Below are 25,629 nucleotides of genomic sequence, written 5' to 3'. Positions count from 1 at the left end.
CAATACGAGACAAAAACTCATTCATTTCTATAGGATGTAAAAAGGAAGAGATAGGCATACATACAGTGAGATCATCCGCATATTTCACAAAAGTGTTTTCTGTGGAAGATGGCAGATCATCCAGAACAAATGAGAAAAGAAGGGGTGAAAGAACAGCTCCTTGTGGTACACCTTTATGAGACAGTACAGACTCTGAACACTTTCCTCCAAATACAGTGTACTGTTCCCTTCCAGAGAGGTAAGAACATAACCAGTTGGTTATCCAGCTGTCAGTGTTGACGCTGATTAACTTGTTAATTAAACGTTGCCTTGGTATAGAATCAAAAGCTGAAATATAGTCCAGAAATCTTGTTTACTTTTTGTCATTATACCAATTAGATGCTTAAAATGGAAGTTAGTTAATTATATTGGTCTATTTGTCTTAGAAATAACAAAATAATCAGTTATCTATGCAGCGATTTCAATTGAAATTATAATAATGACTAGTTACTAACAAATTGTTACATCATTTGATTAACTTAAAACTCATAGTAATTTATGCAGCTTGTATTTAAATTTAGTAACATTAAAATTTTCATTGCATAACTCAATCATTTTTTGATTGAAATCATGTACCGATTGATATTCGACCACCATTGAAAACCTGGAAGCATTGTACGGCCGTTTCGTCCTATTGTGGGACTCCTCAACAGTGCGCATCCACGATTCCTCTCGCGAGATTCAAACCCAGGGCCTTCAGTCTCGCGCGCGAGCACTTAACCACTAGATCACTGAGCCGGCCGGCATCCAATGGTGTTAATGTCTAACCTCAATCAATGCACGAAGTTGCGCGACCATCTTCCATTGTATTGAAGTAGACACCTGTTTCTATTCGACACGGATTAGCTCCACTGGTCACGGCTTCTCATTTTTATCAAGATCGGCATTATAAACTTGGAATGTATTCGATCAAGACAAAGTGTGGTATTAGAAGTCTGAATATAAAATGATACAGAATTGTTCATTAAACTAGGAGTGATTGTTTCTTTCGTTTGATGTAACTTTGCTTTTTTAAGTTTTCGTTACTTTGTTTTACAGGGATCTAGAAAACATTGATCGATTTTACTGTTTACATCGAATTTTTCCTACTTAATTAGTCTAAAAGTGATAATTATATTTTATCTAAGGTAGAGATAATTTGTAACTCAGAAGGGTGATATAAACGAAATCACATTCTCTGAGTGTGTGTGTGTGGGGGGGGGGTAGTTTAATCGTGAAGTTTTCATTATCTTTGTATATACTATATTATCAAGATAAACTTCAGAGAGACGTGGGCTATGAAAATTCCTCTAAAAGTAACGACTATAAAATTAAAAATCAGGTTCAAAAAGTGAAGACTAGTTTTTAACTGAACATATTGAATACAATTTCATGATACGTCATAGATATTTCGATGAAGAAGGTATTTTACATCCATGTACAGCCTCAAAGATTTGACGAAGAAAGCAGCGACCACTCAAGAGATATTCATGAAACTTTAATTTCATTAATTCTCTAGATCAAAGTTTCTTGATTAGTACTTGAATGATGGCTGCTTTCCTTGTCAAATCTTTAAGACTGTACGTGGGAATGCAAAATATCTTCTTCATCAAAAAATCTACGACGGGTAACAAAATCTCAATTCGAATATACCAACGGACTTATCTGTAAACTCAAAATAAATATATATATAACCAATGATAAGACAAATATTCATAATGGCCAATCAATTTCATGGTTAATATATATATGCAGTGCAATTCTTGTAACTCATTTCTATATGAAGTTTGTACCAGTGATATTGTCTAGAAACACAATTAAATCTTTTCGATTAAACCATCTGGCTAAGACAATGTAATTTTAACAAGAACATATTATCCATTTGGTAATTAGATTTACGTAGATGACACAATTCAAAGACGATATCAATTCAATAAACATGTTATGTAACTTCATGTAAATATGTTTTACATGGTTAGTAGTAAGGTAGAAAAGTAAATTATTTATAAAGTAAATATTTGATTGTAAAAAAGTTATCAGAATAATTTATAGTATACCGTAAAGAAATGGCAAAACAAAAACACACAGTTAGTACGATTTTCAGACAAACCATCATGTCACTTTAATACGCATTGCTAATGAATCCCATACTAGGATGAAACGACCGCTCATTCCATTGAAAGGTTTTCCATGGTGATCTAGCTCCAATTGACTTCATGAATTCAATTATTATTATTATTATTATTATTATTATTATTATCAGAATGGGTTTTGTGGAGATTTTTAGAAATTTCACTGGTTGAAATCATGAGTCAATTGAAGCTAGACCACCATGGAAAACCTGAAAGCACTGGACGGCCATTTCGTCCTAGTATGGGACTCTCACAACTGACCCGGTTGAACACCATTGGTCACTATTTCTCACTAGAGCTCCAGGAAATACCTCTTTAATCTCGCGGGAGGCGGGATCGTGCATGCGCACTGCTGAGGAGTCCCATACTGGGATGAAATGGCCGTCCAGTGCTTCCAGGTCTTCCATGGTGGTATAGCTTCAATTAACTAATGATTTCAACCAGTGAAATTCGATTATTAAATAAAAAACAACTTGTAACTAAATACTAATATTGAAATAATCCACTCAAGATAGTCATACCCAAGTAGAGATTGATCAATGAATTTCTTCATTTCAATAAATCTTTACAAACAAAGTGTAATCTTGATTCTGTTACCAATTTACTTCTCAAATATACACACACACGCACACTCACACTCACATTCACACACATACACACACAACAAAACACTTATGATACATTAGCAAATTAAGAAATTATACACATGGTTTTCTTGTAAATATCATAAAACTATATGTGATTATGTAATATCTGTTGTGAACAGATTGTTTAATTCAAGTAAACTGTTGATAAGTTTTCATTATTAATTAATATACACTTAATTTATTGTGCCTTATGTGTATGTATGTATGTATGTATGTATGTATGTATGTATGTATGTATGTATGTACGTATGTATGTATGTATGTATATGTGTTTACAAACTACTCTAATTTTCTTTTTATTTATCTCTCTCTTGTCTTTAATAACACAAAAATACTCCCATATGTTTCACATTTCTATGTGTTACTGACTGAAATTTATTTATATTTATTGTACACTGAACATGTTATGTGCTAATTTATTTACATAAATCTTATTTTTAGAAGGAATTTAGGTGTATATATATAAAGAATGATATTAAACTACTTGCTCTTGTGGTGAAAGATACATTAGCCATAGCCAACACTCACTTTCAACTCGGTTATGGAAGCATGTCCAAGTTTAGTTTAGTTCTACAAGGATAAAAGGAAAGTAGTTAAGAGTTCTATATTTGAACATTTAAACAACTGTAATCATTCTATTGATCTACAGTTTGATTTTAATGTTGTATATAAGATTCTTACAAATCTACCTAGATTTTTTCGTATCCAACATTTAAAATTAACTGAAGCTCTTACTATACATGAGCTTAAGCCAGAACTATGCATACAAAAGAAGTACGTGGATAGTGGCTAGCAGTGGAATTTAAGACAATGAGAAGATACAAGTAAATAACACTAAGTGAATTTAAAACTTTGCGCCATCGGAAAAACACAACCGGCGGCCTGCTTGAATATCTGGGCTACCTGTTCCTCCGATCTAGATATTTCATCAAGTTATCTGTTTTATTGTTTGTTTTAGCACATCACTATGTCTATTGTGCTCACAACCTATTCAGGCGCGTTTATGAAAAGTTTACAACCTTTCGCTATACGGGATACAAAAAGGTACAATCAGCGACATCATGGTGGCTGGCAATATGCATTGAAACAAATGAACAGTAATCAAATGTGGATTACCGAACTTCTAACATTTAACTGGTCATCATTCAAAATTTATCGTCACAATCGATCAAGGTATAAGAAAAGGAAACTTGTTGAAATACTTTATGCTGAGAATTCTATGTTGTACCAAAAATATAATGTTGAATAAAGCTAATAATAATAATAATAATAATAATAATAATAATAATAATAATAATAGTAATAATAACCAAGTGGCTATCAGGAATCAGTAGCTAAGTGGATAACACGATGGCGTTTAAAGTGAACGGTACTAGGTTCGAGTCCCAGAGTAAACATCAATTCTGAGGCGCAGGTACATCCGGCTGACGAGTCCGAGATAGGATTAAACGCGCGTCCCGGATTCCACTATCCATCGTTGATATAAATTAAGAACGTTTATAAAAATTTGTTTTTAAAATTTGTGCAAGTATAGTTAATAATCGGATAACAGATAGTGTACATTGCAAACTGTTCTCAGTTGAAGAAAAATATTGAAAATGTTCATTAACCAATCTAAGTTAGATAAGTCCATAATTTTAATAGAATTCATTAATCTTCACAACCCTAATACTGATCATTATCATGTGATCACTAATGACTAAATTTAAGAGGAAGTTATCGGTAATCTAGGAAGAAGGTGTGATTAGTGGAGCTAAACCGTGTCAGATATGAGTTATTTATCTACCAAAGATTATGGAAAATGATCACACAATATCATGGATTGTTTGAAGTTAGACATTAACATCTTTGAATGCCGGCTCAGTGTTCTAGGGGTAAAATGGAAGTTTAGGTTTCGGTTCCTATGAGAGAGATCGTGGATGCGCATTGACGAAGAGTCATATAGTAATGTGGTGTGTGCTGCTGATGTCGACAGATATAAGTAGTATGCATCATCAATCGAGAGGGAAATATCTGGCAGAAGAAGGTTAAGAAGATAGAAGAAAAGAGAACGAGAACAGAGAATGATTGATGTAGAATCAAAAGAACAATCAAGTCTGGGACGATTCATTGAAATTTGCAGAAGGAACAGTCAAGTTTGAGACAATTGATTGACATTTTGCAAGTCAAGGATTTACTGTATGGTTACCAGAATTTAACAAGACGTTCTATAATTTTGTGTTGAAATACATTCGATTGTCCCTGTTTGAGTTCTCGTTCACTACAATTGTTCAGTAGTTCCAGATTTTCAATGGTGTTCTAAATGAGATCGCTTCATAATTTCAATGAAATTACTGAAGAGTAAGAAATTTTGGACAGTTATTTAGTTCTGGCTTATAACTCGTTAATCAAACATACCTCAAACTGGAGAGTGAAGCTGTTATTTATATAAATCTATGATAAAAAAACTTATTGTAAGTTACCGGAAAAATAATTCATTATTGATGGGACTGTAGATGAATTAAGATGTCAGGCAAACTGAATTAAAATGTTATTTGATTGAGATCATAAATCCATTAGTGGTAGATCACCAGCGAAGACCTGGAGACACTGGACGGCCATTTCATCTTAGTATGGGACTCCTCAACAGTGCTCATCCATGATCCCGCTCTGCGGGATTCGAACTCAGAACGTTTGGTCTCACGTGCAAACACTTAACCTCTAGACTACTGAGCCGGCCGGCATCCAACAGTGTTAGTATCTAACCTTAAATAATCCACGAAATGAATATTTAATGCAAGAACCTTTTATCTTCGATTGAATGAAGTGAGTTATGATAAAATTTACTTTTATTTTATTCGTTAAAGCAAGTGTTATTATTATTAAATCACATTTGTTCAGTTTGTTCTATAATTCATTGTTAGTTAAACTAATTTTATTCAATATGCATAGAATAGATGTGTATTTTATAATAGTCTGGAATTTAGCTTACGGTTGCTAGTATAATCTGTTCGGTTAATTAATGATTCCTTTTGAGGGGAGGGGTATTATCGTCTATTAACTAGTTATCATTGAATAGATTTTATTTAGTTATGACGTAATATTTATGTATCTATGAGGAAAAAAGAAGGTATATTCCTTTTGTTACCATGCAATAATAATAAACTGGTGTACGTTTAAAACAATGAGTTTATTTGATAAATTTCGATAATGTAATAAAAAAGATGAAGATGATCAGAACTATATGGTGATATATTAGCGTAATACATTTAGAACAATCTGATCACATATAATATACATGTACTAGATTAGAAATGGAGGGTAAGATAAAGCAAAGATAATAAAGGACATATTATGAAAAATAATGTGAAATTCACCGCTCTGGATACTAAATTTGTTATATCCTAGTGAAGATCAAATTACGAGTAACTTCTGAGAACTATTAATCGACTAATATTATACATATATTCCTATTATATAACTGTTCCGCAACTAGATTATATATATCTATATTCCTCTTATTATAAGCTTCATTTTGACTTATAGATTATTATTATTATTACGATTTACTGTTCTTAAGTTATGTTCTACTTATTGATTACAGTCTCCCACGTTCATAGCCACATTTTGGTTTGGTCTTGTATAAATGTTATTTCCTATTTTGTGATGTGATGCGATCTGTTTGACTGGCACATAAACGAAGTATGTTTGAAATAAATGATCGGCATAATGGGAACTGTTATCAGTGTTCTGGACTCAACAGGTAGGGCTAGGCGAACATAGAACCGATAAAGATGCTAGGCTGTTCATACTGGTGGAACGTCATTGGTTTTGTCATAGTACTATGATTGAATAAGTCGTATTTCGATTGGTGAATAAATCACGTGATAACTATCGGAGCTTAAAGTCACAACAGAACTAATATTACCAGGATAGATTTAAGGTGAGAACAAACTGTTTTTAAATAAATGAATAAGTTTTGGGTTTTTGTATGGAAAAGGCTTCAATAAACTTTATCGTACCCCATTTAACACTTTTGTACAACGCTACAAAAGTTGTGTTAAGATCAATCATCTTATGACCTGTTTCAACCATAGGTTCAGCAACAGAGGATGATGGCTGTTTATCATCTATCCTTACTAAGTCGTTTTTGCAACCAATTAGGTACCTGTTCAGACACCATAATTTGAAGAATACAATTACTCCTTATTTATATATGGCCACACACACATATATATTGATTCAATATTTATTACTGTTCTAAATCATTAATCTTTAGAATTGATTAAATTTAAAATTAAGAATCATTGGAATTAGCCTAGAACCTAATGCACTTACTGTGAGACGTGAGTTTATTTGGTATATTTCGTAGCTGAGATATTTGTAAACAGTACTGAATATATGATTTCAAATTTCCAGTTGAATGACTTAAAGTTTCCAATGTGTACTGCTAGACGTTGATAAATTAGAAAGTTGACAGTGTTTACTGATGAAGAAATACCGATTAGGTGAAATAAATTTTTTCGGTAATTTCTGAACTAGAAATTTACACAACTTGTCGATTTGTAGCCCCCCCGATGCCCTGATGTGGCCGAGTATGGGGAAATATAGTTGTCCCTTTCAAAGTGCTGTTACATAGTCACGCGTATGCAGCCAGTGCCAGGGAAGTCCAACTGACTGCCTTCTCGCACCAGGGATGTTGTTTACGAAAATGAGAAGACGAGAACCAAATGTCCGGTACTTTAACTGGCATGGTGAATACAGAGGATTCACTTAGAGGAGCTGGAAAACCTGATTCCAAGCCAGTGGTGCATATGGGCTCTAGGATATTGAGGAAACAAATGGCGTATGAACCAAGTATTGGTCACTGGCTGCTACGGGGAATGCATCTCCTGACATCACTCCATGGCCTTTTGGATTAGACCTCCAGGTCAAATGCTCTGGGTGTAACCCCCTAAGAAAACCACCTGCTTTGGTCCAGGCACCCAGACAGTGTCACGGCCAACGCACAAGTCAAATGACTTGTGTGGCGCATATGCATTCGGTGCCCCACTGTACCAATATTTATGTATTCAAATAAATAAACAAAATAGCCAAGTAGTCTAAACTAATTTAAATATAGCCCAGTGGTAACGTCTCTGACTGTGAAGCTAGGTGACACGAGATCGAATCCGTCAGGGAGCACCAGTTCCCTCAAGATTACAGGTACACCTTGCTGACGAGTGCCAAGTAGCACGAAACCCGGGTCCAGGGTTTCCTGTCGACTACCTCCAACCACCATCTAATCTCAATATATAGTGCCCACAGTGTCGAGTCACCTAGACTGGTGGCCACATTGCAACATGATCGATAGCATTCGATCTGCACTAATAAGGACTAGACACGCATGAAATTGATCGTCACCCAGTGATCAATCAATTGTAATTTAAATATACCATCATGCATACTAAAACTATAAATGAATAAATCTAATATCCCTTGATGGTGTAATTTAGATGACAATAATATAAACAAGCTAACTAACCTATTTTGATTATACTTAGTGAGTTTTCAACAAATTTATTTAAAAATCCATATAGTTTAATGAATTTTGTTCTGAAACAACTTGGTGGAATCTTTTGATATTTATCACATGCTACTGTAAAATTAGCAAGTAGTCTAATTCTGCCATGATCTTTAGTATGTCTGTAGTGACACATTTGAAGTGACAATATTGTATTTAGTTAGGTATTTATCAGTCTCTACCCTAGTACATGGCAATATTTATGTGTATATGTAAAGGATACTATACTAGTCAAGAAAATTTATAGATTAGTAATATCAATGAAACATATTTCACAAGAAATTGATAGCAAGATGACAGTTATACTAATAATGATAAGAATAAAAACAGTTTGGATTAATGTCAAAACCAGAGGAAACAAGCATTAAAACAAAAACGAACACAAGACTGCGTAATAGGGACTACGTGAAGTATCCTTTTAAGTAATATATGAGTAGCGCAGGAGAGAGCCGAAAGCAATGGGAAAAGCAATCAGCATGAAATATAGATAAAATCATCTATTAAGTTTTATAAAACCAAAGATGGAACAAAGTTAGTTCAGTTTATTTCTGAATATGTAGATAAGCGTTTTAGACTCGAATTCCCACAAAGTCTGAAAAATGTAGGATTGTTTTGAGAAACTGCCAAGTTCCACAGTAGATCATCCAGAATAATTTATTTTCATCTGTCATATAACTACTTTCTATAAAATTTAATAAAATGCAGCTACGTATTGTTTTTTTTTAACATTTGCAAACTATACAAGGAAATATTCACTGATTCATTGGTAAAGCTAATGAATGATACAATCAATACAGCTTTCTTTACATCAGTTATTGAATCAGTAGACGCACATCGAAGTGGAAAACTCGAGTTGAATAGTGAGAGTGGTTTAAAAAATATTTTTGCACAGTTAATCTTAGCTCGTCAATTTCTAGTCTCCCAGTGACGTCTACTCAATCAAAGGATAGGACACTTGATGTTTTGCACATAATTGTAGAAAGTGACGACAGCTTGAACACTTAGGAAATGAGTTATTACAGTATGATAGATATGTTACACATATGTATCCGAGTAATATATAAAGTCATTTAGCTAAACAATATTACCAACTAAAAATTAATCGGGATCCTGTTAGTAGTATTTGTCTTCTAGGCTTTGAATGAATTCTCTACAAATGGGTAATACACCAGAAGAAATTATGTTTAGACCCATATTTTTCTAATGGATAACCTGAATCTTCAATACGAACGATACAAAAGCCCACTATTTCGCAAATTATTAGACGGATGGTGCTTAGAGGTTGAAAATAATGTTTTTGATAAGCGAATGGTGTTAAAGAGGATCTGAACGAATCCGAATTGCTGTTCACGTAAGTGTTTAAATTTACCTATATCGAGTTCCATGGATATCTCCTGCAAAATCAAACTGTAGTGAGTGTGAGATAGTTATTTTACTACAAGCAATGGTGACGGTTTCAAAATGTGGTGAATTGAATGAATTTAAACATAGACATCATTCAGTGCCGGCTCAGATTTAGCATTCGTGAGCGAAACTGAAGGTCTTGGGTTCTATTCCCAGTTTTGAGATAGAGGATGCGCACTGGTGAAAAGTTCCATACTAGGATGAACGACTGTGTGGTGATTCCAGATTTTCAATTGTGCCTTAGCTTAGATCAGTAAATGATCTGAAACCCATGAATATTCCAAAATCTTCATAAAACGCTTTAATTAAAACTAGATAACTTGAAGTCTTATTAACAAGCTCCTGTATTATTTAGTATAAAATACTGTCTATATATAAATTATTCGTTACTCACTTAGTGAGACCGGATAAATTCTATGAACAACTTACTAATTATTACTTAATATCAGTAGTATAGTTATTAGACGGTTAAATCTGAATGTTATGCACAGAAATTTTACACTTTTCAGTAGTTGTGAAAATACATTTCGATTTAGTGTAGTTGGGTGACTCTAATTAAATAACTTAGGCAATTTCATTTAATAGTCAAACGATCGATTCTTAGTTATTTCGTCATATGTATACAATTATTTAATATTGAAATCCTACTGTAGTGAACGAGAACACAATAGGGGGCATCATCTGCAAAATGAATTGTGCCACCTGAGAAAAACACTACAGTGGATAAAGCGGACGCTCTCTTCGTCTTCACCTACATGAACATTAGTTAGCGACCAAACTCCATAACATACTTTTTAATTTACCTACGCCTGTTATTCTCAATGCAGCATAGGCCGCTGCATAGCCCACTCTGTCATGGGCCTTCCTTTCTAGTTCTATCCAATTGTTGTTCGTTCTTCTCATGTCTGTCTCCATATCTCGACGTAATGTGTTCTTTGGTATTCCTCGTCTCATTTGGCCTTGAAGATTCCAAATGATGGCTTATCTTGTGACGCAGTTGGGTGCTTTCCTCAATGTGTATCATATCCACCTCCAGCACTTCTTCCTGATTTCTTCGTCCGCTGGAATCTGGTTTGTCCTCTCCCATAGTAGGTTGTTGCTGATAGTGTCTGGCCAACGGATCTGAAGTATTTTGTGTAGGAAACTGTTAATAAACACTTGTATCTTCTGGATGATGGTTTTCGTAATTCTCCAGGTTTCCGCTCCATACAGTAGAACTGTCTTGACATTTGTATTGAAAATCCTGACCTTGGTGTTGGTTGACAGTTGTTTTGAGTTCCAGATATTCTTTAATTGTAAATATGCTGCTCCTACTTTGCCGATCCACGCCTTCATATCTGAATCAGATCCACCGTGCTCATTAATGATGCTGTCCAGATATGTATAGGTGTTTGCATCCTGCAAAGCTTCTCCGTCAAATGTGATTCTGTTGGTACATGCTGTGTTGTATCGGAGAATCTTGCTGCTGCGACACTGGTCCTCTTCTCCCGCATTCGTTGTTGCGTGTGCGATAGAAGGGCCAGACCATCTGCGAAATCTAGATCGTCCAGATATATCCTATCTGTTCACTGCATCCCATGCTTCCCCTCAGATGTTGACGTCTTCATAATCTAGTCGATCACCGGGATAAAAAAAGGATGAGAGTAAGCAACCAAATGCTCTTGGCGTCAATATATGTAGATCAATTAAGTTTTTTTTCATTATTTCATGTCTTTTCTTTTAATACAATATGTAATAAACGTTATCTAGTTGTATTTCATTTCAAGTTTACTAAAATTAGTTAATCTACAATTCAATGGGAGAATAAGTTTGATTTATTTAAAATATCGATATTATCAATTAGATTCATTTAACAAGTAGATGGACTTTTCAACTTTTTTATGTCTCCAACTAATTGTAAATGTGTTTCATGTAACCATTCATTTGATTTAATGAGATTTCATGTGTATGAATTTGGTGTTAGTTATATTTTCTGATTAATTATTTTTTAATAATTTTGATGATTATATATTACATTGCATGTTAAAGTATTGTTGCTAAGGTGTATGTGATCGATCCTCGTGATATACTATTTAAATTGATGAAGTTAAAATTACCAGGTCGTTAGTGTGTTATAAACGGTTAGCATATGTAGCAGCAATTCAAAGAAGAACACAAGGTGAGACTATAATTTATGGAAGACTTTTAAGCGACTCTAAAGTGACCTTGAGTGTCCACCTATTAATCAGGACCAAATGAGGGTTATAAACCTGTGATGGTTAGAAATTAGATTTAGGATTTTCATCAATAACTGACATCAGCTATAATGCCAAAACTCTAATTATCTAAATGGATGAGTGAATTTCGCTCCAAAATCCGAGATCTGTTATCTTATACCTGATTGGTTCGTCCATAAATTATGAAAGCTCACTAGGGACTAGCTTCGTGAGGGAATTCTCCTAGTTCTAATGAGAAACCGTAGCTAGTGAAGACAGGTCGTTCAATTTCGTGTATTGGTTGAGGTTAGACATTAAAACCGTTGGATACCGGCTGGCTTAGTGGTCTAGAGGTTAAGCGTTCTCACTTGAAACAGAAGGCCCTGGGTTCGAACCCCGTAGGCGGGACTATGGATGCGCAATGCTGAGGCGTCTCATAGTAGGACAAAACGGCCATCCAGTGTTTTCAATGGTGGTTTAAAATCAATCGGTTCATTATCTCAATAAAAAACTTAATAATTTCCACAACCTCGTACTGATAAAAAGAAGTTTGATAGAAAGAGGCTGCTAAGTTTTTACACTAAGGTTTTGTTATAAATCACAATGTCTAAAGCATGATAAAGGACTTAAGACTCCAATTTAAACTTAATAGGAACTTTCATGATATCTCCAAGGAAGATACAATTTGATGAGAAGGAATTCCATATTAGAACAAAATAAGGATCCAGTATTTGTTGAATTTCATTGGTTGTTTAGTCAACGTCATTTTATAGTGGAAATTAGTCAAAAACTATTTATAAACGATAAATTCATGAATGAAATCAGTAAGAGGAAAATTATCTTTATAACCATTGGATTTCCATAAATGTTGAAAAATAGAATGGAGATTATCTCACTATTTTATCATTAATGTGTATTTTCATACAAATGAGATTACACATCAAAAATCGTAGTAATAGTGGTTTAAGTAAAATTGGAAAACGGGAAGAATCGCGCGGCTAATGTTAGTTTGTATTCTATGAGAATACTGAGCAGAGTTAGATGGTGGCTAGCTAAGGAGTTTAAGATGAGTGTTTCGTCCTATGAGGGACTCATCAATGGAGTGTACCTACACTTCAGTGTTTACTAGGATTTGAATCCAGTACCTGGATTACACTAATAGACACTACTCTACTCTACTCAACGTATAATTGAGGTTTGGAAACTTTGTGTATATCTATATGGGTTAATGAATACACACAGATACTGATCAATTTCAGTTCTAAACAATCTGAAGATCCAAGTAAACAATACCAAGTGAATTTGTGTTCTTATTAATTCCGTGATTTACTGAAAGACTATTCATTAAATAGATTGAATAATTCGCATACAGTTGATAGCTTTCCTAACATGGTATCATATAGTTTTGTGCCCTTCACTGTCTGATTCTGATACTGATATAGGAAATTCCTGTATTTGAAAACCAGGTAACCATTTGAGTGTAAAATAAACTTTACTAACTAAACTGAGTTGAGAGATACATGTACAGTTATTAATATATGTATATATGTCCCTTAGAAATTTAGGCCAAATATCCAATTAATGATGTGTTTCTCGTTTCTTAGAAAACAGAAATAAATCATGGCCAATACCGTACGCTTATCGTTTAGCTGATCTTCACTTTATCGGATAATCATTTAGATGTTTGCCTCATTTTTCTAAATTGATACATTTTGAGATATGGAAATTGGTTCTATGAACAAATAATCAAGTCAGTCAACTTCGTCGTTTTGTCGTATATGCTACTTATGCCTGTCGACAGGTATAAGTAGCATGTAACACCAGTCAGAAGGGTAATGCCTGATAGCAAAAAGTTGAGAAGATCGAATTGATGAGAACAAAAGTATAAACAGAGATTAATTGTAACAACAATGAAAGAAATGATGATGTTTCGGACAATTAATGGAAGATTTACAAATGAAGTACTTAATGTATAATTTTTCTCATTTTGCAAAAGAATACTGGGTTTCACAGTTACTCTTTATTCACTTCAGTTTTATTATTTTCAATGGTAAAGATCATGATTCAGTTGAAGATAGACCACCATGGAAAACCTGCAAGCACTGGACGGCCGTTTCGTCCTATTGTGGGACTCCTCAGCAGTGCGTATCCACGACCTCGCCCCCTGCGAGATTCGAACCCAAGACCTACTGGTTTCGCGCGCAAGCACTTAACCACTATCAATTATGAATTAAGGCATAGCAACAACGATACAAATGGATTATATCTAAACACAAAAAAATACGCATTTTTCTTTCAAAATAATTTATATTTTACAATGATTCATTTGTGTGTGTGTGTGTGTATGTTAAGACTTCTGTCAATCGCATCAAAACTGAATTCATCTCTTTTCATTCAAATGGAAATATGCACTTCTTTTTCGTCATTATCATGAAGTGATAGATACCGACAGTTCTATTTCTTTTCATATACTTAAAATTTATTTTGATAAAACAAATAAATAAATAAAATAAAGAAAAACAATTACCAACCATTTGACAGAACTCTTCATTTTAACTGACATATTTTGGTTTAGTTAATAGATTTTTCAATAGAAAGGAGAGAAAAACAAAGCTTATCATTTACACGTAGATCAAAGATAAACAATGATGATGAAGATAATAAGATGATGGTTTATACTACTTATATCGACACATATAAGTAGTATGTAATACCAATCAGATATAGAGTATTTGTTAGTAGAAGGTTGAAAAGATTAAACTGAAGAAAACAGAAAGAGAAACATTAAGAAGTTGAGAACTATAAGAATCATGAAAGGTGTAAGGGTACAATTGATGGAGGATTTGCATATGAAGTATTAAGAAGGAACTCTGTAATTTTGTATTAAATAATAAATTGGTCTTGACCGTTTGACTTCTATATGCATTACGAGATAATCGTAAACTATCTTTGAATTCGGAAAGGTGTATCATTCAGCTTTTATTATTTTTTGGAGACTAAAGCAAATTCGATTTAGTTTTATTTGGAATTCGTTAAGTGTTAACTGGAACAGATTTTGAAAATCATAACTGAAATAAAGTTTTAGTCAAGTTACGCAGTGTCTAACAGTTGAATTTACAATGCGTAATGCATTTTGTTCGTGACTAACCAGTCAGATATACCTACATCTCAGTGTTGTTGTTTATATAGACACTCTGAATCAGTATTTATCACCCAAGACGTTGGTAACTTTAATGGGTTTGAAGTTACGTATATACATACATGATACTGTTTTAGTTTTACTGTTAGTCATATCAAGGAATTCATTTAATCAGTCTAAAATAGGCTAAAATATAAGTCATGTATTCAAATACTTAATACAATACAACTTTGTCAAGTTTTGTATCTAAAGTCAATATCAAGGCAACACACTCAGGATGTACATAGTTCAACAGTGGCTGATTCAATTCAATTCGTGATATCAATAGTGACAAACTCAAACCATTGTGTGTACGACTGAAATCAAGTTAAATATTTTTATATTCCATAGGTTGAGATAAATTCGTCTCATGTAGAACTTAGTAAAGAAATTGACTATTACTTGATCCGATAGTAAATCATGATATCAATATTTCTAGATTATGGCAATAAAATTCTTCTTGTTTTTGATGCTATCCTCTACATTTTTATACTTTAGAAAGGTTATATATGCTCGAAGGCAATGGACAAAAAGCATCCAACCGACCAATTATGTTTTTTATACTCGTTATCATTTGGTATCTGTAATCGTCACAGTACTGGTGCTCTTTAATTTTGTATCACAACAGCAAAGCATTACCGTTTGATCCTAGTTCAATGAACTACTTAGTACCACTTAATATACTAATATAACCTATTCAGTATTTAGTTACTTTACCTAGTGGCTATAAAACGACTTGACCAATAGAATTCAATCAACACTTAAAACTGAATAAACGCAACACTAGTTATTACTTCATAATTAATCAGTATAATGACGCCTGGAGCCCCTCTAAGGCTACTACCGGTTCCAAGCCTAAATAAAGAAAGAGGATTGGGCATGGGGTTAGCGATCCCATCCCGAAGAAAACTAACTCACTAAAAAAACACTAACCAGAAACTAATCAGTATACCACTTTCAAAATGCACAATTGTTTCTTTTTGTTTTAAACATTGTAGAATAATTTCTAAGTTGTTAGTAGCAACAACAAAAAAATCACTTTCTCATTATCATAATTTTTGACTTGATTTAATCTTGGTAGAATATACTCATTTTAATATGCATATTTGTCTGATTTTCTAAGGTCATAAAAACTATGAATGAAAATATTATTGTTTTCTTCACAGTTGACATTGACAATATTTACATAATTAGAAATCAATTGTTTTTATAGGGTATTTATTTTTTTAATAGTTGAATTCATAAGTTAATTAAAGTTAGACCACCATGGAAAACCTGGAAGCATTAGACGGTTGTTTCATCCTATTGTGAAACTCTTCACTAGTGAGCATCCACGATCCTGCCTCGTAAGATTCGAACCCAGGATCTATGAGTTTCGTGTGCAAGCGCTTAACCTGTAGACCACTAAACTGCCCAACGGTGTTAATGTCTAACTTCAACCAATTTGATTGCATAAACCATTTGTAACGGTGAGGAACTAAACCAGTATTATTATTATCTAGATAACTCGTCTATTGATATTTATAACATATAGTTGTTATATAAGAACTTTTGTCTAAATATGATCGAATAGTTTCACAGTCTGTGCACTGAGTTGATGAGACATTAAAGAGGAAGAATGTATTTGCAGAATCTCAGCAAATGAAATTAAAGTAAATCCAACGTTTCACTTGGCAATCTGGTCCAAAATCATAATCAAGCATCCTAATTATCAAATACAGTTTCTCTTTGTTTTAACAAGGGATTCATGGTTTTATGTGAACAGTCTTTAAATAATTAACAGTTTATCATATTAACCATTTTGTTCCCTAAATGTTTGTTTCAGAAATAAGCTTACAATGTATAAAGTACAAATACATCTGGAACATATTTATTATATAGTAGTTAAGAGTTTTATTCAACAAAGTACAAATTTGTTGTTAGTTGATTAGTAATAAGTAAAAAGTCCCCCCCCTTCCAATACAAATCATATTAATCCCTATAAGCAACGTACACATACAAAAGTTCGTTTTAATTTTAAGTTGTTTCCCTTCCGTAATAAAAAGAAATGAAGTAATTTATTGTATATTTATTTTGTTCGAAGTCATTGTGTATAATACCGTTAAGAAGATCCAGAAAATTCCTCGAAAAAAGTCGAAAAAAGCTATGAAAACGCTAAGAAACATCTTATCCAATCAGCATTCAATAGAAGTTTTGTCGGAAACATCAAAAAAGTGAAAAGTAACATGTCCCGTTTCTGATTGGATGATTACCTAGACTGCAACTATATGAAGTAGCGTTCCAAAAATTTCCGGAAGCCAAAAACCATCTAAAATATTACAAATACCCTCAATTTTCTATATATAAACGAACCTTAGAGTAAAGCGTTCTTTCCATATTTCATCCCTTTTTTCTCGTATTCAAATCGGCATTTTGATAGATTTAGCTTATGATTTACTAGAAGAGCTTAGGAATAGAATCTAGTGTACAATGAGAAGATTTATCAAATACAACATATCAAAGATTGAATAATGAATTAATCAGTGATTATATTCTATGATGAAAAATCAATATCTCACTTAGTATCTAAGTCATGAATGACCTTGACCATTTAAATTATTTTCTATCAAAAAAATATTGTTTTACAATTTTGTTAAATTGTCAACTGAATGATTGTTTCGTAAGTTGTTTATTATTATTATCCTTCTTTAATTGATGAAAATGACACGAAGTCTATAAAAAACAAACATTCCATAGAGAAAAAGTCGAACACAAAACTAACACCACCACCACCAACAACAACACCGACAACAACGCCAACAACAACGCCAACAACAACTCAACATTCTTAAATGTTAAATAGATAAGTATGTTGACTGAGGTCATACATATAGTGGTAACATTGGATATTGATTAGTATTGTTTTTTTAGTTTTTTTTTGAAGAATGTTGTATATGATTGAAATTCTGTAAAATAACATCATGATACTTGTACTAAGTGGTCATTGATTAGTGACTGATATTAAATCTTTCTGGTATTCTGTTAATTAAGTTGTAATATAGCTGATCAGTCTTAATGACTAGGTATCTCGTGAATTATGTTTTAATGTAAAATGATTGTAGGTAGTCGATATGAAACTGGAGATTTAGGCTTTTGTTTATTGGAACTCATCATTTAGGGATACCTGTCAAATTTAGGGAACTGTTGGTTCCTAACGGGTTTGAAAACGAGTGGGTTTTTTGTCTTTTACCGACTACTTCTGTCTACTTAATATAATGTTGAAGAATCTTTAATCAAGGGGTTATATTTATAGATTGATTACAAAATAACAGTTGATCTTGGAGAAAATAGCTAGTTTGGTTGTCAAACCAAATTCGCTTCTGTCTAACTGTAAGGTATAACTGGGTGTAAAATAAAAACTATGAGAATTGAATGCATAAATCTGTACTTAGTTCTTTAGTCACATTTGTGTAATATCATTGTTTATTACTTTATTTATGGCTATTGATAATAGAAATATCATCCATAGTAAACATACTATTTAGTTTTCAAAACTTTATTCATTTAGTGTTCAAGTTAGAAGGATTAACGATTACCTATGTGAGTCATGAGCAGTTTTCAGTATGGTATAATTTTTTTAATGATTTGAGTCACAAACTGATCTTAATGAGATAAACAGTGAATAGCTGTAAGCACAAAACTGTATCACTGAATATAACATTCATAAAAATTAACTGAAATACTGACTCTTAGGTATTTCATCTAGAGTATAGAGATATGAATTACAGAAGAGTAAAAACAAAACATGTATTCGGACTATCAAGGGAATCTGAGAAAATGAAGAAGGTTAAACAAGGTTGAAAACGATGAATTCCTCAAAATTTGAATAGATTTAATACTGGATTCACTTGAACTAGAAAGATTACAGCTTCTCATTATTTCACCGAACTAATAATATTGAAAGAGAGATATCATGTCCTTGATTGATAGTGACTGATATATGCAAGATGTATTTTATGTATATTCAGCTGTTTAAACCAATAAATAGTTTAATTAATAGTTAAAATCTGTAAGGCAATTTAGATGAACTTCATTTCCTTGGCATTTAGAATATTCACCATAATTCTAAATAGTTTCCCATTACTGGGAGTATTTGTAGAAACAATGTTAAAATTAATTACATTTGCATAAAACACTGATTGGTTAGAAATATTCTGGAAAATTTCCGGATTCTAAGTAGAATTCCAAAGATATTTAATATTATCTCGTACAATCTAACAATATAATGTTCTGAATTCAATATACGTATGAAAAAAATGAGTAAAATATAGTAGCCATGACTATTAGAATTCAAATATATCGGGTATGAGACATTTATTCCCTATAGACGATCCAAGATAGTAACACAACATCGTGAATTGTTTAAAGTTAGATATGTACTTTATTGTATTTCATCTTAGTGATCTAGAGATTAATCGTCCACTCACAAAACCAAAGTTATTAGGTCCTATCCTCAGATATGATGTTGTAGATATGCACTATCAAGGTGTCCCAAACTAAGATGAAACGGTTGTACAGTACTTACAAGTCCTCAATGATGGTCTAACTAGGGTCAGTTTACGATTTAAAATTTATGAAAATTCTGTGATCTTTACAAGACTGTATACTGAGAAATATGTTTAAGAATAAAATGATTCAGCTGTCAATTTTAATGTGAAATAAAATTTATTTAACGTGACTTCATTCATTCATACTACTACTACTACTGCTACTACCACGACCACTACTACTACTGTGCTGAGAATTCTATATTGTACCAAAATATAATATGGAATAAAGTCATTAATAATAATAATAACAATATTAATACTCGTAGTGGCTTTACTTCGTTAATCGATCATCTCGATAAACGTTATAATATAAATCTCAACGGTGTTTAAAATCAGAAGGCAATGGGAAGCGACAACTACAGTTTATTAGGCGATATTGCTGATTTATTTATTTATTTTAACACATAGATATTGGTACAAGGAGGCACCAAATACATATGCGCCACACATATTTCATTTGATATGTGTGAGGGCTGTGATATTGCCCGGATGCCCAAACCGAAGCGAGTGGTTTTATTAGAGGGCCACACCCGGAGCCTTCGACCTGAAGGTCTGATCCACAAGGCAGTGGAGTAACTCCAGGAGATGCAGTCCCATGGTAGCCAGTGACCAACGATTGGTTCATACGCCATTTGTTCCATCAGGATACTGGAGCCCGTATGCACCATTGGTTTGGAATCAGGGTTTTCCAACTCCCCTAGGTGGACTCTCCATATCCACCAACCTAGTTAAAGCGAGGGACATTCGCTTTTCGTCCTCTCAATTTCGTAGACAACACCCCTAATGAAAGAAGGCAGTGAGTAGGACTTCCCTGGCAGAGGCTATATACGCGTGACCATGTGAGAGCATTTCGAGAGGGAGAGCTGACTCTCCTCACTCTCGGCCGTACCAGGGCATTTGGGGGCGATATTTCTGATCACAATGCTATAAGCACATCGAGCTTATTTGAAGAAGAGAAGCGAATAATTATATGCGAGCAACTACATAGGCAAATTTATTACAAGTTGTATAAGTGCGTAACAAGGCAAAACAAGGACTAATAATAGGAATTGAGTACATATATACGTGGGGAGCAAGACTTAATATGGTAACATTTTAGCTAGTCTGTAATAGACGATGGAGATGGATAGGACATACATTACGGAAATCACCAAACTGCGTCATGAGGCATGCCCTAACTTATAATCCTGAAGGGAAACGGAGAAGAGGAACACCAAAGAGCACATTACATCAGAAAATAGTCAGTCAGTCAGTCAGTTACAACGTAGCACCAGGCACGTGTATGCCACACCTCATTAGCACAGCAATACGAACACCGATTTCATAGAAGCAGTTAACTCAATGGTATAATATATAAAGGAAAGGTTTTATGTAAGGATATAGTACAAAAAGAAAGAATAAGTTGGTAGGAAGAAAGATATGAAATAATTTTAATTTCATAGTTTGAGGGAGGACAAAGAGTGTATACACCTACACCATTGTGATTAATCCTGAGCCATGTCACCCAGAGTCTCCAAACATTAGTTACGATAGTCACACAGACCCCAACTAAGTAATCTGCATCTACCAACATGGCTAAGACTAGAAGTTAATGACTTCAAGCACTGATGCCACATTTTGGTTTGGCTACCCCCCTAACTTTCTTCCAACCATTTCCAACACTAGTCAGCATTGCACATCATGGTAATCGATGTTCAAATATGAGAAGGATGAATAGGAAGCGGAAAGAACTGGAAAGGATTACCCAGGACATGATTGGATGTAGAGTGCTGGTGGGTGGCCAGTAGCTCCTCTATGAGGAATAGCAGGCATAACTAAATAAATAAGAAAAAAAAGTTTTTATTTATATTTACTTACCATATAATCGACTAATTGCATCTTTTTCATTAATATTAACAATTTTTAATTGTTCCGGTTTTAATGATGATATTGTTGTAATATGTACATTATCATTCATATTATTACCATATAATGTATTAGTTCCCATTGTAATAGAATGAATATATATCATTTGTATATTAAAGAAATTAGTTAATATACTAATTATAGTATACCATGGTATAATATAATGTATCTTTATTATGAAATAACATATCATTGTTTATTTATTAATATAAATGTACTATTATCTTGAATCAAGCTTAAACCAGATGATCAGCTGAAAGCGTTGGATTTGCTTCAAGTCCTCTCGTTGAAATACATATTCTTTCTCTTTAATAAATATACTAATTATATAGTCATTAATCTTATTACAATGAATAGGTTCAAACAAGACAAAAATGCATATGCATATTATTAGTTCCATTGAATATCAAATCATTTCTTCTATACTACTGATTTTCTATATCTGTAATATACTGCATGGTTATTATTTTTCTTTTGTTTTTTTGTTTGTTTTTTTTTGTTTGAAAGGGAAAAACAATAAAACTGGGATCACTGAGATCAATTGTTTGTGTTAAACAAGATTAGTTTCTAGGAGTTTATTCAAGCACTTTTTATTTATTTCGAAAATAAAAAAAACAAAAAATAATCTGTACAAATGGTATTCGTTGCTTAGTTCTATAACGATACACACAACCATACAAATATATATATATATATATATATATATCCATGTATGTTTGTATGTGTATTACACTAAAGTGTGCTAATAAATATGTGCATCATCATTTTGTTTAGTACCAATTGTAAATGAAGAATTACAAATTGGTTCATCTTCTTATTAGTTTTTTTGGTCTACTAAATTACGTTGACCATTCCTGTATAAAGTATAGTTTTATGACAAGAAGAGAGAAAAAAATAAACACCAGTATATTTGGGGTCTTATATGTGATATCAAAAGATTCAACGGTGTTTTAGTTTATTTTCTTTTTTTAAAAAAACAAAAGAAAAACACAACTCATTCGAACAAACCGTCACTATTAATACAATCTTTCAATAGTTGAGATCATGAGTTAATTGAAGCTAGACCACTATGGAAAATCTGGAAGCAATGGATAGCTGTTTCGTCCTACTATGGAACTCTTCAACAATGTGTATTCACGATCTCGCCTCTCGAGATTCGAACCCATGGGCTATTGGTCTCGCGTAATACAATCTTGTATTTATTAATTACATTTAAAGAAAATAAAGCTATGTTACGATAGATATCAGACCTACTGTAGGGAGCTGAAACGTGGAGAACTACTATAACTATCATCAAGAAGGTACAAGTATTTATAAATGGTTGTTTACGTAAGATACTCAACATCCATTAACCGGATACCATCAGCAACACCATTCTGCAGGAGAGAACAAAGCAGCTTCCAGTCGAAGAGGAAATTAGGAAAAGATGTTGGAAGTGGATAGGACATACATTGCGGAAATCACCAAACTGCATCACGAGACAAGTCTTAATTTGGAATATTGAGGGAAAACGGAAAAGAGGAAGGCCAAAAAACATATTACGTCAGGAAATAGAAGCACATATGAAAAGGATGAATATGAAGCGGAAAGAAGTGGAAAGGGTTGTCAAGGTCAGAGTTGGATGTAAAGTGCTGGTGGGTGGTCAGTGCTCCTTCACGAGGAGTAACAGGCTTAAGTACGTACGATAGAGATCCATTCATAAGAACATAAGTAAATGAGTGACTATCAAGACTGTACATATTAATAAAGATGGAATATAATTTTTTAAGAGTTTGAAATTTGATCGATTTTAGAGTCTTTCCATTAACTTCTATGATCAATCAAAACACTTAGTTCTTTGAATGTTTAATGAAGCGACTACTAAAAATAAATACTGTCATTCTTTTGAATTCAACAACAAATTGTTATTCTTATTACCCTAGTCATGTAATCTTGTACATCTACTTTAAACATTGTAGTTACGAATTTAATTGGCTTGTTTGATAGTTACTATAATGTTCTATGGTAATGAGGTTTCACTTACTATTAAATGTTATTTTGATGTACATATTTACAACCTACTTATTTTAAAAATAGTTAACTCATAACTGTCAGGGAATAGGAAAATTAATGTAACGATGATAACTGGGAAAATAAATCGATTCTCCAAATATAAACTGATTTGTGTAAATTACCCACGTATCACTGAGTCACAATTTTATGACCGTAAGGTTCCACTTTTTGTCATCAAAATATAAAATGATTAATGTTGTGGAAATTATGGTTTAAGATCTTGATAGCAAAATATTTTACATATAACATACTACTTGGGTTATGCAGCTAAAGTATTAGCGATGAAAGACCTTGACCAGTGTGTAAATCGTTAATATCCAATGTGACCTTATCGTGATTGACCTTGAGGAGTCTTTATGAATGTAAAACATAGGCAGTTGTGTATTTGATACGTAACATTAAATAAGAGATTCGAAACTTGGTATTTTTGGGTCAATTTTATGATGACGATGTATAGTTGTCATTGAAATGAGGTGATAGACAGGAAATTGAAGTCTCAACATTTTGGTTCTTTTATGATCAAATGATTAGGATAGGAAAATTATTTAGTTAAGTATTTATGTTTGTCTTCCTGCTTATTTGATGATCTATGAAGCATTCGTTTAGGAGCGTTGTCGAAACTACTTAATTTTTAGTTTAGATGACGAATTTAGCTGTAGAAGGCTGTTACTCACAGATGAGATTGGAAGATGACTAAACAGTGTCGCTGATTGACTCATGTTAAAAGTGTAGACCATTAATTAAATCTCACTTCAATTGTCCAAAGGTTAAGTGATCTCTGAAGATCCGTCTCATTCTATGCAGAAACAGCTGTTCAGCTTTCCAGTGATTGTCTAAAAAGGATGAGTTCATGATGTCAACTATAAAAATCTAGAAAGTATTTAACCTGTGAGGTTTGATCAAGTCAGTTGAAACTTCAAATATTAGACAATTGGTAACATAGTCCTTCATCATCGATTCGGTGACCTGTTTTAAAATTCTTGTGGAGTTTATAATTACTTACAGTCTAGATGCACTTTTATTTTGGGATGATATTAACGATACTCACTTCATTCAGTACCATGTATTTGGTTACAAGAAAGAATTTTCAGTACAAAATATACAGGGATACAACAAAATTCCTGTCTTTTGGCCAATTAACTTGTGAATACTATATATACATACATTTGTAGTATTTTTTCCAGTTGTGAAGAGTTGCTGTTCACCATTGTCCATAAAATCTTCCGACCGCTTCAGAAGGATTTACATTCAATATATGAATTCGAAAGTGAACACTATTTTCTGTACGACTGACTATGAAGAATATTCCTTAACCACCATGAGATTTATGGAGTATCTGGTGACCTGCCTGAATATCTGGGCTACCTGTTCCTACCATTTAGATATTTCAACAAGTTACATGTTTTTGATTGTTTTAACACATCATTGTGTCTATTATTCGCATAACCTACTCAGGGACGTTTATGAAAGGTTTAGGACTTTTCGCTGTCCAACTTACAGAAAACTACAATTACAGACATCATGGTGGTTGGCAATATGCATTGAAAATAATAAACGTTAATTCATATATCGATTCCTGAACTACTAACATCTACCTATCGACCACTAATTGGCGAGGTGGACTATCTTCAATTCCTGCTTAGTCTAATCTTGTATTGTGATTGTAGTGCAATCACAATTCAAGAATCGTAGTTAAATGATTTACAAGTCGATTACTCAGTATCACTACAAGATTTCAATATTTGTCGTCAGGATCGACCAAGAAGTACGAAACGGAAACTTGTTGAAATACTTTGTTTTGAGAATTCTATATTGTACCAAAAACACAATATTGAATAAAGCCATTCATAATAATAAAAGCACACAGTATTAAGCACTGAAAGTCATATACCCTTGTTTAAGAACGTGATTCCGTTATTCAGTTATCCGACATGGTCAATCGGAAACAGGGAAAATTTCTCGACAAT

The 25,629-nt window shown here is 33.1% G+C and overlaps 1 protein-coding gene across 1 annotated transcript in view; it reads right to left on the bottom strand.

Moving 5' to 3' along the window:
* The window catches only part of MS3_00008460 (uncharacterized protein), a gene marked incomplete at its 5' end in the record, with an annotated part of 67,338 nt that extends 45,302 nt beyond the window's left edge, over nucleotides 1-22,036 (bottom strand). The window contains one exon of the mRNA XM_051216798.1: nucleotides 21,563-22,036. Within this exon, the coding sequence (XP_051065414.1) occupies nucleotides 21,563-21,803 (241 nt within the window). The remainder of the gene's footprint in view (nucleotides 1-21,562) is intronic.
* Nucleotides 22,037-25,629: the final 3,593 nt, after the last annotated feature.

Source organism: Schistosoma haematobium, chromosome 6, assembly GCF_000699445.3.
Source record: "Schistosoma haematobium chromosome 6, whole genome shotgun sequence".
NCBI classification, from domain to species: domain Eukaryota; kingdom Metazoa; phylum Platyhelminthes; class Trematoda; order Strigeidida; family Schistosomatidae; genus Schistosoma; species Schistosoma haematobium.
Note: the sequence above shows the minus strand (reverse complement) of the source record. Positions and strands in the feature narration are given on the sequence as shown.